This window comes from Melospiza melodia, chromosome 3 (assembly GCF_035770615.1).
Source record: "Melospiza melodia melodia isolate bMelMel2 chromosome 3, bMelMel2.pri, whole genome shotgun sequence".
NCBI classification, from domain to species: domain Eukaryota; kingdom Metazoa; phylum Chordata; class Aves; order Passeriformes; family Passerellidae; genus Melospiza; species Melospiza melodia.
The window spans coordinates 12,307,756-12,324,821 of record NC_086196.1 but is presented as its reverse complement, the minus strand read 5'-3'; the positions used below and the strand labels follow the sequence as shown (position 1 = coordinate 12,324,821).

Sequence of the window (17,066 nt, the reverse complement as noted above, 5' to 3'; positions counted from 1 at the left end):
ATAAGAAATACATTTTTTCCTCAAGTGATACTTGCTTGTATTTGTCATTTTTATACATTAAAAAGAACAATATTGCATAAGCAATACAAAGGAACAGAAGAGAAGCAGAAAAAGTGATTTTAAAAGTAGTTTTATTTTTCCAGACATTTGACTGGTTAACAAGAGTAAAATTTATTAATCATGCTCTAATTATAAATCACTGCATCCAGGACATTGAAAATAAGAGTTGATTTTAGGTTATACAATATATACAGTTGCTCTGCAACTAAACAAAATAAAAACAACTGAATTGAATATTATACATCTCATAGCATTCTAAGCTGCATTTTAAGTGTCACTTGCTCCTTTTTAAACAGTTAACACAGCAACCTAATAGTCTATCTATTAACAGATTTTTTGAATCAGATTTGAAAAGTTGTATGAAATATGCCAACATTTTGGACTTAAAATTCTTAATTTTATATTATAAATAGATATCTACAGGCTCTAGAATTTCATTTTTCTCTGCCAGAGGAGAAAACCTTTTGAGAAACTCAGAAAATCAAGGGATAAATTTTGCTTAGCTGCTCTTTATTGGTCCTTGGGATTTTACCTGTCTGCACTGTTAGTGCTATTAAATTGTAGTCTATAAGTTTCCTGGTCTTTAAGTGACCGATGAACAAAGTTGTGACATTTTATTCTATTCCTCTTCTAGCAGAACTCAAGGGAAATTTGTATCATTTTTTAATGTTACGAATTGTTACATACACTATAAGATTCTGTGTTAAAAATACTGTACATTAGGAGATCTGTGCAAAATAATATGCCCATTTACTCTCTAGACTCTATCAGGGATAGAAACATACAAAATAGTGTTGCAAACTGAACGCATCAGTAAGTGAATAAAACCGTAGTGCTAAACTATTACTCTATCATTTTACTGGGAACTTTGAAAATACAGACTAATTTGCTTCAACTTGCAATAAAAATATCTTGAAACATTCCAGTTTGTTCCCCATTTATACTGCAGCAACAGCATCTAGGAAGTGAAAGTTACACATCTACGTGGCTGTACCCACGCGCCCGAGGCATCAACCAACGGTACCATTCAGGAAGGGTGATACAGGCTGAGATCAGTGTTGCTCTTCCAGCATTTCTGCAACGTGGTTCTCATCCAAATAAGCACAGATGTGGTGGTGGCCTGTTTTCCATTCCTTCCAATGTGAAATGGCCAATTTAAGCACCATTTACCAGAAATTCAAAGCTCTCTTGATAAATCTAGAGATACAATGTTCACATAACGTGATCAAAGCCAATGTGACCTAGACATTGATTTTCTGTATCCTATGCCTCAGTTGTTTCCTGTAGCATAAGCAAAACCTGGTACAATTTCACAATACACAAACATCAAAATGATGTCAGATCTGTATTGGTGTTTTAAATTCCATCAACCACCTGGGAACTATCCATGGCCTAGCTTTTGTACACAAATCAGCAAAACAAGTTTAACAACAGTGTAGCTACCATATATGTGGGTATTCTATATAAATACAGAGTGAGTTGGCAAACTATCATTGTTTGCAAGGTAGTGGCACGCAAATTTCATAAACCAGAACATAACGTAGTGAACTCGTGAGGTGTCAGCCATCTTATTGACCAAGGATAATTACCTACATGTTCCACCAAGTATGTTCTCTCTGTGAACACATTGCTGGATGATTTAAAGAAAATTCAAGAATTTTAAAAAAAAGTCTTAATGCTATAATGAGACAAGTGTAAGAAATGTTCTGCAATCCATCATCTTAGTTAAGTACATTTCAGGAAGTGCAGTTTTCAAATCCTTGAGTTAATGTAGTAACTCATTAATATTGCCATAGTTTAGTTAACCAGCAGTAGTCACATTAAATGACCAAAATGGATGTAACATACATAAAGAACATTCAAAAAACAGGTTCTACACACATGCAGCATAGAAAAACAAAACAGTCTCAAGCTCACAAAATTAGAACTAGAAAGTTCAACGACTAACACAGATTTCAGATAACTTTAAGCAAATATCTACATCCATTCTGAAAGAAAGAAGTTTCTCCTGTGGTAAACTGAAGTACTTTTTCACTTTCATCTGGCCAAAGACACATAATTAAAACAATTTCTTCTGCAACTGTTGGCATCCTTGATGACAGCCAGTATGGCAAGCTATGAAATGAGTCCATTTCAGAACTACAGAGCAGCTTGCATGTTTTGGTTCCAGCACTTCAAATGGTGTCAAGAACTAGATAAGTTCACTGCCCTGGTAGATGCACACACAATTTCTTTAACTGGGGAAGCAACACTGAACTGTTGTACTGTCATGTTACAAAAGGGAGATTAAAATTACAGTGAATTGAGCGATAAGAACATTCATAATGTTGTGATATTCAGACATGTGGATTTTGATTGTTAAAGCTTTTCAGTTCACCTTGAAAAATACAGGAAGAATTGTTTTTATTTAAAAGTGTAAACTGCTTATGAGAAATTTTCACGTAGAAAAAAGTTTAAAAGTCCCCAAACCAGAACAATGGCAATAAAAAAGTAAGCTACAGTACCTAGGACTTGGGCAGTGCTCTGGCAAGGTGGCTGCGGATAGGTAGGTGAAATGAAATACAACAAAACTTATTTCTGTGACTGCTGGAAATGAGAAATGTCTCCACTTATCAGTAGCAATTTAGTCAACAATAAAGTGCACAAATGATACAGGGAAAGCTCCTTTCCGACTGGGATCTCCATCAATATGACCAATCTGAAAGAGTGCAGATATTTTTCAAGTTAAATCTTGTAATGACATTTCAGTATCACCAAAATGAATACCAGTGACCTTCCTGCCTGTAGCATAAGCCTCCCACCAAATCTTTTCTGTAGTAGTGCTAGTTTTCTTCTGCCAATAGGAAAATTCAGTCCTACAGAGTGCCTATTTTTCAGCTGTACATTGGGTTTTTGTTAAATGCAAGTTCTATCCAGTTCTTTGAATATACATCATCTTACTGCAGTACCACTGCTGCATAATCCCAGTGCAATCTGTAATGCCTGGCAGCCCACGTTTGGCCTCTGTTGTGTTGCTCCTCTAACCATCACTGTGAGGCAAAAGGATGAATCAAGCTTCAACAGTTTCAGGTTTTAGATTAACCTACTTCTATTTATACAGCATTATTGTCAATTTAGATGCAATCTGAAGCTCTGTTCTTCACTAGCTAACAGATTAAGGCAAGTGTTTTCATGTACAATAATTTCCAAGATTTTGCTTAAGCCAGTAAGACTCTGGAATGTAAAAACTTGAGATGGTTTCCCAGCTCAAATAGACTCAGTCCTAGTCCCAGTCCTAGTCATCTGAAGACTGAGGACAATACAAAGCTCTCTGATGCTGTCCTGGGGTGACTTTAGGATGCTGTATTGTATTTGTACCCCCATCCATCTGTTTAGCCCAGAAATAAGTTCTGCACCTTTACAACTAGATCTGAGTGCTAAGGGAGGCAGAAGAAGAATTGGTGGAATGTCAAAGGAGACTGTATTCAAAACACAGAGATAAGAGCTTCAGCTCTCTCTCTCTCAGTGCTTGCTGTTTGCAGCACAGACAGTGAGTGGGACAGAGCTCTCCTTTGCTTGTAGTTAGTTTTTAGCTAGCTGAGGAAGACAAGTTCCCTGGACTGTGGCTTTTCTTTTTCTTGGAACTGTTCAGCCCTGCTTCGGACCAAAAACCCAGAAAAACACGGGGAGCTCACGCCTGTGGCCCACCGGGGCCTGGGATGCTGCATTTACAGAGCAGGAGGGACTGATGAGAGACTGAGTGAGCAGAGTCACACCCCACAAAAAGGACCCTGAATTTGCCATCTCCTCAGAAAAATGACAGGTTCCATTGCTTAATATTATTCATTTTTTCATGTCCGTGAGTACTTTGCTTGTTAAATAAACAGTTTTTTCCACTTTTCTTGAAGGAGGTTTAGCTCCCAAACAGGTGGGGGGAAGGGCCACTGAATTCTGCCCTCTAGGGAACATCCCTTTGGAAGTTCCCTTCCAAGTTTGTCCCAAACCAGGACAGAAACCCACTACATAGCACCTGCAATAGCAGATTCTTAAATTGCTGGAACTCTGCCAAAAATTTTCTGGATCGTGGAGACCATGTCCCCAGTGTATTGTGAGCCCTACTAATCAGATTTCCTTTTTTTTTCTTTCTTTTTCTGTGAATGAGAAAAGCTAAAAGCTTGTCTGAAGTTTGACTTTTGAAATTTCATCTCCAGTTTCCATGAGATGAAACTATTCTCATTATTTGGAAACCCAGCAGGGGATCTTCCAAAGTGAGTACCAACCTCTAAGATTTAATTTCTTGCTTTCAAAGTGTGTTGACAAAAAATGCAAAATACTCACCCACCACTCCTGATCTTCTTCACCATCAACTACAATAATATCTCCCTCTGCAAAAGTCAGCTCATCTGGGTTATCTGCTACACAGTTGTAAATTGCTTTTACTCTCTTGGGTTTAGTTTTGGACTGAAATGAAAAAAAAAAACAATCCTGAAGGTAAATAATACAGCACAAAATAGAGTAGAACTTGGAGTTTTTTAAAGAAAGTTTCAGAACTGCTTCCAACTGCTGTTTTTCATAGGTTAGAGTTCAGCTATACCTTTTATGCTGGGTGCTTATGCTTCAGGCTGAATCTGGCACCACCCAAAGCTTTTTGGAATCACTGTGCCAATAACACAGGCCATGTTTCCCTAAGAAATTCTCCATTTTGGCTCACCCAAACCTACAGAGGAGTCACCCTCTGTCTTCAGAGCTCTACATCACTGCAGTGAGCATGATTTTGCTCAGAAGACGGGGTGATCAAAATCTGTGCAAATGTAACAGCAGCAGCATTATCAGAGGGAGGCCTGAGCCACCTGCCAGTATGTTCCTTCTTAATTTGTTAAACCCATTTCAGTAGTGTAAGAACCCACCAAAATATACTCTGCCTCCCAGCAGTGCTCTGAGGACTGCCAGCCACAGAGTCTTTTGGCAGCTCTTTCAAAGGTAGAGTTTAGTAAGGAGAGGCAATATTCCAGTATGGCAGTGGGACTCAGTCCTAGCTATGTTCTGGGCAAAGTGATATCAAAATTGTTTCACTCTGGTTTTCTTCATCTCACACCTTTTCCAGTGCAAGCCAGTATGCTGCTGCATTTCTTTTCAGCCTCCTCATTCTCTGTTGCAGACCAACAATAAAGCTGCCTACACAGCATTTCCGTGCAGAACAACCCAACAAGTGAAGAGGCTCAAGGGCTGGAGGCAGAGTGTAAAGCTTTCCACCATGAGTCCACCCTTTTCCCAGCCACAGGGAACAAAAATCTCCCCTTTCTACCCCAAAGTGTCAGAGCAGAGGGGTGAGTGCCATTTAGGTCAGAGATGGCTGTTAATGCAGTGCTGTTAGGGACAGAAGTTCCACATGGCATGAGGAAAAGATGGCCTCATCACCATACTGGAGTTCCCCCAGTGCCTGGTCCCAGTCTCTAGTTAGGTCAGCCATGGAGCAGACAGATGAAAAGGAACAAGACTCCTCATTTACAACTCTCATTTTCTCCACCAGCAAAATGCTCTGCTGAGGACAGAACTGCCCAACAGTCTCTTACTGTGCCATTGTGCTAGAGCTGAGCACCATGCAGAGAAAAGAGGGAATGTGGATGGGGCAGGATGGAGGCAGCATTATTTTTATGTTCCTCTAGAAGCATTATGTTCCTCATTTGCATTCTAGCATAAATTGTCTAGTATAAATTCTAATAGAAATAAAGCTGTGGCCTGCCCAGGGCAGACACAGCCTGAGGCTCTCTCATCCCTGGGAGCTGCCAGCCTGGCACTGCAGCACAGCAATTTTTCCAGACTCTCCCTCTCAGACAAATGACAGTCTGAACCACAACCACCTTTTAGGTCAAAAGGGAAAAGCTTCACATCAGTACAACAGTGATATAATGGCTAACTTCAAAATGCAGAAATTACAGGTATTTCTTGTTCTTTAGAAGGCAAGGAAATTAAAATAGATCTCATTCCCAGAGGAATAAAATCTTCTAGGGAAATTTCCCATGTATCTACAAAATGGTTTCAAAAATCTAAACATCACATTGAGGGAAAAAAAGAAATCAAAAGGTCAATCAGGAATTTCCACCTGATAAACAGGCTATTGGGTAAATGCACTGTGTGGGAGATAAGCCACTGGCTAAATGTGCATGTACACCTAGACCTGCCTTTTCTTTACTCAAGGAGCATTTCTGCATTCATTTTCTAAACTTGGGCTGGCCTCTGGATTCCCTGGCAGGGTAAAGACATAGCAAAAAAGCCAGGAGTATAAGGCTAAATGGAGCAATTTAGCCAAAGAACTTTAGCTAGACTGATCTAGCTAAAGCTCTTTAGCTGAGGGGCCCTTGACTAAATCTCAGCTAAGATGCTTTAGCTAGATTAATTTAGCTAAAGCATCTTAACTAGCACACACTCCTGAGCCAGGTTTTCCCTTAGTTCTCAGTCCTATGACAGAAGAAAATCACCCAGCTGATTTGCTCAGTGACAGAATCCACCTTAATGAAGACCTAGAGAGAGCTGGAGAGTCAGATATGTTCTTCCTACTATGTGCAATTAATATTAAACATTGAAGACACTGACCCCAAAACTAGCCAGCACAGCCCATTCCTTCATAGCTAAATCATTCTGTCCTATTAAAAAACAAACAAACAAAAAAAAAAGCTACAACTTCAATTTCTACAGAAAGTCACGTTAGGAGCTGTTTCAGATATGCTGGAAGGATGTAACCAGTGCTTACCCTTGAATCCCAGCACACACAACAGAAATTAAGATCAGAGTCCAGTAGCTTCACAAAGTTAATATGACAACATAAGCAATTTACACTCCTTAGACCATTTAATTTTTTGTGGCCTAAAAAATGAAAGTTATTTTAATGCAAGACAGACAGCAGACAGTAACTTAGTTGAACAAGAGTGGGGGAAGCAAGAAACCAGAAAATTTTATACTCCCAACTAATGCAAGGTGATGCCTCTGAGGCTTCTCATCATTATCAGATGAGAAACAGGTAACAGGGGCTCTGTGTGCCCAAGACCAATTGGCAGGCTATGCACACAAACACACCCAACTCTGTCCTGGAGAGCTGCTATTTCAGTGGACATGGTTAAGGAAAAATGGTTGAAGGGAGACACACCAGGGAGTGAAGGAAGCAGGTGTTTTTATTACAAGCCATTAACAAGACCATTGCAGAGCCTGGAACAGCATATCTCCTACCTCTCTGCTCATTATTTACTACTGAAGCACACTCCTGCACAGAATGTGTGACACTGCCCAGACCCAGTCACACACAACACCTCAGAAATGTATGGGCTCCACATATTGTGATTTGCTTCCTGCAGAGATGTACTGTCAGGATCAAGCATATGGATCTTTTACATCTATCACACAAGAAAACAACATAAAATTGAAGCAAAACTAAAGACCAAGTTAACTACACATAATGTACAGCTCCACTGACATCTGGAAATACATCCCTTTATCTACACCAGTATAAGATTACAGGTACTGACACTAATATGTGTTACCACTCATGGCTCTAGATTAAAAATAAAAAGTAAGAGTATAAAAAGGCCACACAATCAGATCAAGAGTCAATCTAAATCCAGTATCTCTTTTCTAATAGTCACTGTAAGGCTGGGGGAGGGTAGAGAAGAAAAATATAGAATTAACCATCTTCTGCTGGGGAAATGCTTACCAAGAGATTTCTCTCCTGTCACTAGGTGAATGCTGAGAATTGACAGCACAAAAAAACAGTTTCTTTTGTTTTGAGCTTGACTCCTGCTAGTCTTGTTTGAAGTCATTTCACCTACCTACATGAACAACTGTCCATTATAAAAGCACAAGAGTTCCCTTATAACTTACTTCACTGAAGACTGGGAATGAAGCCACATGTTACAAGTGACTCACCAAGCTCATCTACAAGTCACTAACTCCTAATGCTTATCTATCTCCAGTAGGTCAACCATACAGGCCTTTTATGTTTCATGGCTCTCACACTTTTACCATGGCAGGACACACTATCATGTCTACAGTGTGTTTGATAGAATGCAGATGAATAAAATCAAACGCCACATTTTGTACTTACTATTTGTGATTTCCTTGGCATTGGTGCTGGTGGCTGGATTTGTGCCAAAGTATTTGCTGTAGAACCAGTCTGTGTTCCTGGAATGTCACATACAGAAGATGACTCTCCTGCTAAGGTAAATAAACCAAGTAAATACTAGAATACTAGGCATGCTTCCAAAAAAAAGGAAGAGTGATGGTACCAATTGAAACCAAACCAATTATTCTTAAAAGTATATAAATAATTTTATATCCCATGAGTATTTAATTTTTACTGGTTCTTTCTAAATAATGGAACAGAATTCTATCCTTTTCCTCACCAAAAAGGCCACTTTTCCCAAAGACAACTACCTAAGACATTAAACAGTGCAGATATGCTAAGATAGATAAAATAGATGAGGGCAGAACCAAATAACCTGTTCCCCCTTTCCTTCACTACAGACTGCATGCTGTTATAACCTTTCCTTCCTAGTAAAGACCATCATTATCAGGGTGCTGTATCCTTCACAGGAGACTCCTGCCACAGATGGCAGATAGCCATTAGCAAATTCCTCTGGGACATGTCAAGAGAAAATGAAAAAGAATCATAGTAATAACAAATGAATATAAAATAAGGGCAAACAAGGTAGGAGAAATTCTACTACAACCACCACAGAATCTGCACAAATTTCACTGTAGAGATTTTATGGAGATTGCATTATTGTCATGTCCCAAAGTAGTAGTTACTTTGAACAGCAAAAACCACAAAATGAATAATGAACTCTGAAAAATGTACTCTGTTTATTACCATGAAAAGAGCGATACCAATCTGCAATATAATTAAAAGTGGCACTACGTAAGCTCTGGATTTTCTAGCCAGAAACACATTTTTCCATTCTAAAATGTGTATCTGACACCTTGTTTATGACATATGCAAACAATAGTGCAAACAAAAATATTCAAAATGCATCCTTTGTTTGAGTGGGTTTCGAGGCAAGGTTAGGAAAGCTAAAGCCTAGCTGGAATTGAATCTGGCAAGGAATTCAAAGATAACAAGAAGGGCTTCTATAAATCCATAGGTAACAAAAGGAAAATTAGAGAATATGTGGACCCATTGTTGAAGATGAGATACTGGTTACAAAGTACAAGGAAAAGGCTGAGCTACTGAATGCCCTCTTGGCCTTAGCCTTTACTAGCAAGACAGGTCTTCAGGAAACCTGGTCCAGACACCAGGAGAGAATCTGGAGCAATGAAGTACAAAGTTCTGCACCTGGGGACAAACAGGCCACACACCAATATATGTTGGTGGCCACCTGGCTGAAAAGCAGGACCAAAGGTAGTGGACACAAACTGAAACACAGGAGCCTCTATCTGAACATCAGGAAACACTTTGTCAGTGTGAGGGTGACACAGCACGGGGACACGCTGCCCAGAGAGGTTGTGGAGCCTCCATCCTCTGGGCACAGTTCTGGGCGACCCACTTTTGCTGACCCTTCTTGAGGAAGGGGTTAGACCTGATACCCTGCAGAGGTCCCTCCCAACACCAACCATTCTGTGATTATATTTATTACATAGTCCCATTATTGACTTTATGTGGCCCATAGCTCTGCTCACACTAAAGAACTTGAGGCATCAGGGCCTACACAATCACAAAGAGAAACAAGAAGAATGTTGGCACTGATTATATTTAAATGTGTAGGGTAAATGAACAGATTAAAGAAAACCTCAACAAACCCACACTCTCCCTTTGATTGTTATGACAGCTTAATTATAATAAAATAAATCTCTAAACCACAATTACCAGGTTGTTGTAGAGACCCAAGTCCTCTGGTCTGCCCTTTGTTAGTTAAGCCAGATGACTTCTCAGTCCTATGCAGAAAGTAAGAAATTGGTCTATTTCAGAAACAAACAGGAACTTGAAAAGCAGTAATACAGAGTACTTTCCAAATTATAAAAGTCTTGGCCTGTCTTCAGTAAAATCTGGTGACAGCTATTTTGCTTTTAAAAGTACTATTTTCTTCTGTATTTCTGATTAAGTGAATTGAAAGTTGCACCTAATTTTTAAAAAGGCAGAAAAATAACACAGGTTTGATTATTACAATTCATGTCTTTTTCTGAGATTTGAAGTTCCTTTCACTGTTATTTTATTTTTTTCTTAAAATTATGCATCCATATTAGTCTGTACATTATAGAAAGTTTCCACAATTTGTGTCTACCTTTTAGGTATGGCACATGGAAAAAAAGGGCTAGAAAGGAGCTTAAGGGTCAAGACTGCTTTCATCTTTCAGTCCCAATTTGGAAATGGAACCTTATTTCTTCCAAAATTTGCTCAAAAGCCCTATTTTCCAGACTTCTCATTACCTTATTGATCTCCCCTGGCTCCCACCTCAGTATTTCATTTTACTGCAATGCCCCAAGTTAAACACAGCAGTCCTGCTGAGGCACCACTAGTGTTGAGACAGTTGAGAGAATTAATTCCTATAGTTTGCAGGCTAAGGAAAACTATATTCTTTAACTCTTCCCCAACAGCACTAGGCCATCTGCCTTACTTACAATGTCCTTACATATCCTTCTTCTAAGGACTTTTGCTTACCCACACTCTGCTGTTCTCCATGCTTCATCCCTGTAGTTGATTGTTCTTAATTACTAAGAATGACACCCTTCTTTTCCCTTGACTACTCCTTCAGTTTCTCAAGGATGGTTTGGATATGATCCTGTTTTCTAGTGCATATGTGCTTCCTAACTTATTTTTCTGCAAATTTAGAAGGTTTTTTTTTTCTTTTCCGGGTCTCTCTACTTCTGCCACAAATGGAAAGATTCAATGGAACAGAACTTATACAAATCATGTGAACAGTAAATGGCACAATCAGACATTAGGTCCCATTATCTCCTATTTGTTACTAGATGAGAATAAGGAATTGAATATCTTTTATGGTTTTTTATCTCCATCATAGCAAGGTGTTCTGGAGATATTCAGATAACCTTAAATCAATAGGCTGTCTTGTTTTTACTGTAGTAATCCTTGATTACTGTAGTAATCATCTACATCCTTAGCATCTGCCTTCTGTTCATTCCCACATGAACACATCATTGGCAAAAGCATGCATGCTTTATTGATGATTGCATGTTATAGATATATTAAGTTACTAAAAATGATGAAGTATATTAAAGATTAAAATGACATCAGTTACCCAGAAATAGGCTTTCTCTGAGAGATTCTGCTAGGAGGTTGTGGAGGCAGTGGTGGTGGGGTTGGCTTGTTTTGTGGAGGAGCTGGCTGCTGTTTTGATTGCTGGTTCAGAGCTTCTATAATGCTGGCTGTCTTTGCCACTGGAGGTGGTGGTGCTGGAGAAAGTACATCTATATAGGAAAGTTAGACAGAAACATGAAATTAAATTTCTATTTACCTTTTCATTTCTTGGGTTCTCATTACAGGTTCCCCTGTTACAGGACGTATGCAAGAAAAATGCTTTACTACATGTAATGAAAGGAGGACCTCTGGAAAATGGTTTACCTTTTGTTTCACCTAGTCAAAGCTGGAGACCTCACAAGCACTTATATTTATTCAAGCATTAAAGTGCAAGCAAAGAAAATTCTTACTGAAGTCAGTCACATTCTTGAAAACAGTAGATCAGAATACATTGTTTTAAAGTGCTAATATTATTTGTCCAGTCAATGCCTTCAGTCTGTGTTTTATGGAAAAATAACCAGGTGAGTAATATCTGACAAATTTTATTTAGAGGAACATCTTTTCTTAAAATCTTGTTGTGATTCACAACTAACAGCAGACTAGGTTTAGCAATTAATTAAAATTGTTACCAAATTCTTAAAACCACCAAAACAGCAGCTGGCAATGAATTAAAACATCCTTTTGCATTCCAGTGGTCTGCAAGAATCAAGCACAACGTGGAGACACAGCCCCAAGCCTACATGTAACACTCACCTTCACAACTGGTGAGAAATGCATCACAAAAAGTATATATATATATATATATACACATGAAATGATGAGCTCTTTAGCTGTAGTGCTAGATGGTGCTTCCTGCTGACCCTGCACTACACCACACAGTACTCACTGGAGCATCAGAGAACATAGTTTGTTACTGGATGGGAACGATAGGCCAAAGCTACAGTCACCAAAAGAGGAAATATGAGTTGTGGAAATGGAAAAATAAGCCAACTGTGATTAGATACAGTAGAAGGGAGAACAGAGGAAAGTGGAAACATACTTGTAGATGTTACACGCAATGGCGGCACAGGGGGATGAATAGCTGGTGGATCTGATGAAGACCTCTGCCTGCTTATACTTTCCACTCCTAAAGAATTTGTCTTCCACATTGCATTAGATGAAGAAATTGTCTGAATACCACTGCCAAGAACTGAAGGCTGAACTAAAAAGAGAGGAAAATACTGCATTATTATTATTACTTACCCTAAGCACAAAGTGTTAATATTCACACCTGTGCTTTCAGAAATGGTGTGGATAGACCACTATATTCAGCAACTCTATATGCATCAACTATAGTCACTGCATCCTGATGGAATGCCAGAGCAGAAGTCAGTCTGGTGTTAAAAATTACAGAAAAAAATCATCCAGAAACTTCTAACACTTTACCTAAACAAAAATTGTCTCCAGTCATTACTTTAAAATGTATCAATACTTGAAATATATCAATACCTTCTCAGTAAGAAGGCAGAAGGCACATCTTGCTATCTTCTTTAATCCCTGACTGATAACTGTAATTTTCTCAGATACTGCAAGAAAAGGACCTCACTCTTCCACAAGCATGAGCACATTGCTGACTCAAAGTGAAACATCAATTTTGGCTTAGAAATAAAACTGTAAACCTGAATTTCACTCAAGCAAGAAGCTATAATAACTAGTTGTGAAACAGTCACAAAGGACTTCTTCAGAGCCTCTTAAATTACTTCATTCTGAAGAGCTGCCTCCTCTTTTCATAAAACAGTCTACAGGCTTTCTTTATAAAGCAAGTATTTTGCACATATTATACCATTTCTCCCTACTCAGCACATGAATATCATATTAAGAAAAGATGAAACAGAGTAAGGTATGAACAAATACTAGGTTGCAGGGAAAAGCATAAAAGGCTCAGAAGATTTGGAAAACAGCCTAAAGCTATGAGGACAAAAGAGCAATAATACACCATAAGTAAAACATTACCAACATCAGCAATTGAGAAGAAGCTATGGTCAATGACACTATTATAGCTTTTAACTAAGTATATAAATTAATAGGCTAATACAGTGCTAGAGTAAAGAATATGAGCTAATAATCATAGGCAGGCAGCATTGCCTTCATGGCATGAGTTATATTACAGTGATGCCAAGAAGTTTGGGGTTGGGAATGAAATTAAAATGACACTTCTTGAAATGTGTCATTTAATCAAGGGCAAATTGTATGGTTGGCCATGATTAAAATAATATCAAAGGATAAAACAGTCTCTTTAACTATTCAATTTTTTACTAATTCAGAGATAGAATCTAACAGTTAAACAAACCAGGCAAGCTCCTTGAGTCAATTTTCCTGTTTGGCGGGGAAAATATTACTTTCCACCAAGTGAAAAAATGTTGTCTATTGTTGATATTAAGCTTAGACTTCATGTGAAATGTCAAAGTAATCCTGCCTTGGTTAGGTTTTACATGTAACTAAAGTTCCCCCAGTCCCATCCTACCCTTTCCAAGTAACCCAAAACCAGACTTTTCTGTTCTCAGTTTTTCTGCCCGCTTTATGCAGCCATTCCATAACTGACTTTTCATATTACACAGAAGATCAGTTTGCCATCTCAGGCACAATCACTGGTGCATGGAGTTCTGCATTCTGACCTCTGCAAAGTGCTCCCAAAGGCAGAAGTCACCCATGTGTGCCCAGAACGTTTCCTGATCATATCTCCTCTTAGGGAGCCCAAATACAGCACATAAAAAACCATCTGTTTAATAGTAACTTTTCTTGAATTGAATACATAAATTTAGCCTCCATGAAAGATGGTGGATAATAAAGGTATTACAACAATGAAACACATTGAATATGACCTGTACTAAGAGGACCTATTCAGATTTCTCTATGTTTCTTTACTGTGATGCAAACAGATTACATATGAAGATAAGAATGAAGTTCACAGCACCAGCTTTAATGGTAGATTTTGCAAGCACACAATCCTCTGAATCAGGATGAGACACATACTTTTACACTGTTCTAATGATCTAGGGACAACCAGTAATTGGCAGCTGTGTTTTCAGTCAGCTATCAGGTCGCTAAAATCATCCAGTTTTCCACATCATGACACTTACACTTCTGTTTCAACAACCCTGAAGCATGTATTTATTAAGAGAAGAATTTGCAAGGTTAAAATCTCATGCTCTACATACACTCTCCATTTTCTGAGGTCTGAAACAAAGCTTCATGGCAGACAAATACTATTGAAATTTTATCTTTACAGTGAACCCTGACAATGACGCCTTCAAGAAACAGAAGTATGAAAAGATTGAATATAACAAAAAAATTGATGAGCTACATTGACTGCAGCCATCCTTTTAATAAATGGTTTAACTCTGGTGAGGTTATCTGAGTATTGTTTTCCCAAACAAAACTGTGTACTGCCTTGCAGGTATACCCTATAATCAAACTCAGAAGATGTTATGTAGATTCACGTCAAAGATGTAAAATGAGGCCAATACTTACCTGTGCTAAATAAGAGAAAACCTATTTTTTTCTCTTTTTTTTTAAAGCTATGATGGTATTCTTCTAATGTACAATTATATTTTCTAGTACCTTTGCCAATATTCCTTGGAGGTAGAGGAGGTGCACTACTTGTAACAGGTACTGCAGGCTGCATGGGAGGTGGACTGCCACTGAGTATTGCTCCATATGTTTCATTCTGTAATATACTTGGCATAAATCCTCTTTGCTTGTCCTTAGCAATGTTTGCTGCATCTCTTGCCAAGGATGCTACATTAGGCTGAAGTTGGTTTGATCCAAGCTGGTAGAAGCTGACAGGCCTGTCCTCTCTCCGGTTGGGACTGGGTTGCTTTAACACAATAAAAAAAAGTACTCATTGATATCACATTACTTGCATTTATTTTATGTATTAGTTAATAGAAAGTTATTCGTTTCTAGAAAGAAAAAATGGTGTCTAAAATGCATTTCTGTTGCTTTTAATACATAACCTAAAACCCACATTCTGCCCTCTTCAAGGCAAAAAAACTGTGCACCCTAACAATGCACCCTAACAACAACAACAAAAGATTTAAGGTGAATTGCACTTCCAAACTATTGATATATTTTCATTTCTTCTGTAGTGCACTGCTACAGGATACCACTGTATCCCTATACACACAAGACTATACTTCTACAGATAACCAGAATAGATTTTCAGGCTGGATCAAATAAAGTTTTCCTGCATCAAAACATCCAGCAGTATTTTCAAAACTAAATAAATAACTGTAGGTCCTAAGCCTCATCTGAAGTCCAGCAGAGCTAAATCCCAAATGAATGATCATGATCCCATGACCCAGACAAGATTTCATCTAAGTATTCTACCTGTAGCTCAGCCTACAACAAATGAGTAGCCAAAACTTCTCTTAAACTCTTTTTATCTCACTAGTATTACTGGATAAGTTTGGGAGATTTCTTTAATTGGCAGCTGGGATGGAATATTGCTCATCCTACACACATTATCAAATTCTATCTGATTAGCTGGTTTTGAGATTTACAGCAATCCTCTGCACTTAGCATTATTCCTCCTGTTTCAACAGCAAGCATAGTCATTACTATTATCAAATGATAATTAAAATAGCTGGAGTTACAAATTCATATGGCTAGTACAGCAATGGACTTTAACAATTCACAGCCCAGACAGTATAAATATACCTTCAGAAATAGTGCTAGATAAACATGCCATACTGACATATTGTCTGTATGAAATTAAAATAACAATTTACAGTAATAGCATTTAGGCAGAATAAAGATTTACATCAACAGTATCACTAACAAGCCATTGATTTTCCTCTGAATACATTCAGTGATTACTTCTGGATTCATCATGTAGGGCCTTTTGATCTGTTATAGCACAGCATTATAACTCCAAGATTTATCAGAATTATGTACATTATAGTCCCTACCCTTGCTTCGGCTTAGCAGCCTCACTCCTCACTGGCTGACACTCTCCCTTCCCTGACCTCTCCACTGTCCTAGTTCTGGGACTTGTTTCAGCCCACACCTTCTTTCGCTTTCTAAACCAGCAGAAGTTCTTTTTCATGTTTATGATTCAGCTTTTCACTGGCTCAAACTTCACCAAACTGAAGCAGTTCAGTACAGGGACAAATGTGTGCCAGAGTGGAGGCAAAAGCTGAGGCAGGACCAGGCAGCCATGGTGTACAACAACAGCAGAAACCAGTTGAATTATCTTAACCTTCTTTTAGGTTAGAGTCTCTCATATATTAAATATTCTGGACTAAAATAACTTAAACTTCAGACATGACCTCTTCTGACATAGATTACAAAATCTATTCAGTTGTCTTACCAGCAAAATACATCCAATAGCTTGACATTTAAAAACAAAACTCTGATGTGATCCTAAGCAAGAAGAGTATTCACCCACGTGAACAAAGTAATCACAGACACTGGGACTCTGTGATTAATAGTCTTTAATCTCCTTTCACAAGTCTTTGGAGTATAAACTTACTAAGAGTGGGCAGTGAAATAGGAGCTTCATAATTTTAGCCACACTGTTGAGTAGCAGACATCTTCCTATATGAAATGGAACTCAGGGACTAGCCAAAAAAAAAACCTCACTTACTGCAGAAGGCAACTGGCAACAATGAAGAAAGTGAAGGACAAGAACAGATCAAAAAACAAATCTAGATCATGCCAGAAATGGATTAGCATTTGTAAATAACCAAAAACTTTTACACTTGGAAAACACGAGACCTCTAAAGGTTTCAATTTGTTTTATCAA

General features: G+C 38.3%; 1 protein-coding gene across 4 annotated transcripts in view; it reads right to left on the bottom strand.

The window, feature by feature from the left end:
• Nucleotides 1-114: 114 nt before the first annotated feature.
• Nucleotides 115-17,066, bottom strand: part of ASAP2 (ArfGAP with SH3 domain, ankyrin repeat and PH domain 2) — an 84,457-nt gene continuing 67,505 nt past the window's right edge. For 2 of the 4 annotated variants that reach the window (XM_063150812.1, XM_063150815.1), the window contains 7 exons: nt 14,882-15,137; nt 12,321-12,482; nt 11,283-11,451; nt 9,893-9,960; nt 8,135-8,244; nt 4,378-4,500; nt 115-2,758 (listed from right to left, as the gene is read on the bottom strand). In XM_063150812.1, the coding sequence (XP_063006882.1) occupies nt 2,684-2,758; nt 4,378-4,500; nt 8,135-8,244; nt 9,893-9,960; nt 11,283-11,451; nt 12,321-12,482; nt 14,882-15,137 (963 nt within the window). In that variant the 3' untranslated portion in view covers nt 115-2,683. The remainder of the gene's footprint in view (nt 2,759-4,377; nt 4,501-8,134; nt 8,245-9,892; nt 9,961-11,282; nt 11,452-12,320; nt 12,483-14,881; nt 15,138-17,066) is intronic. The other 2 variants (XM_063150813.1, XM_063150814.1) reach the window with 2 other exon arrangements.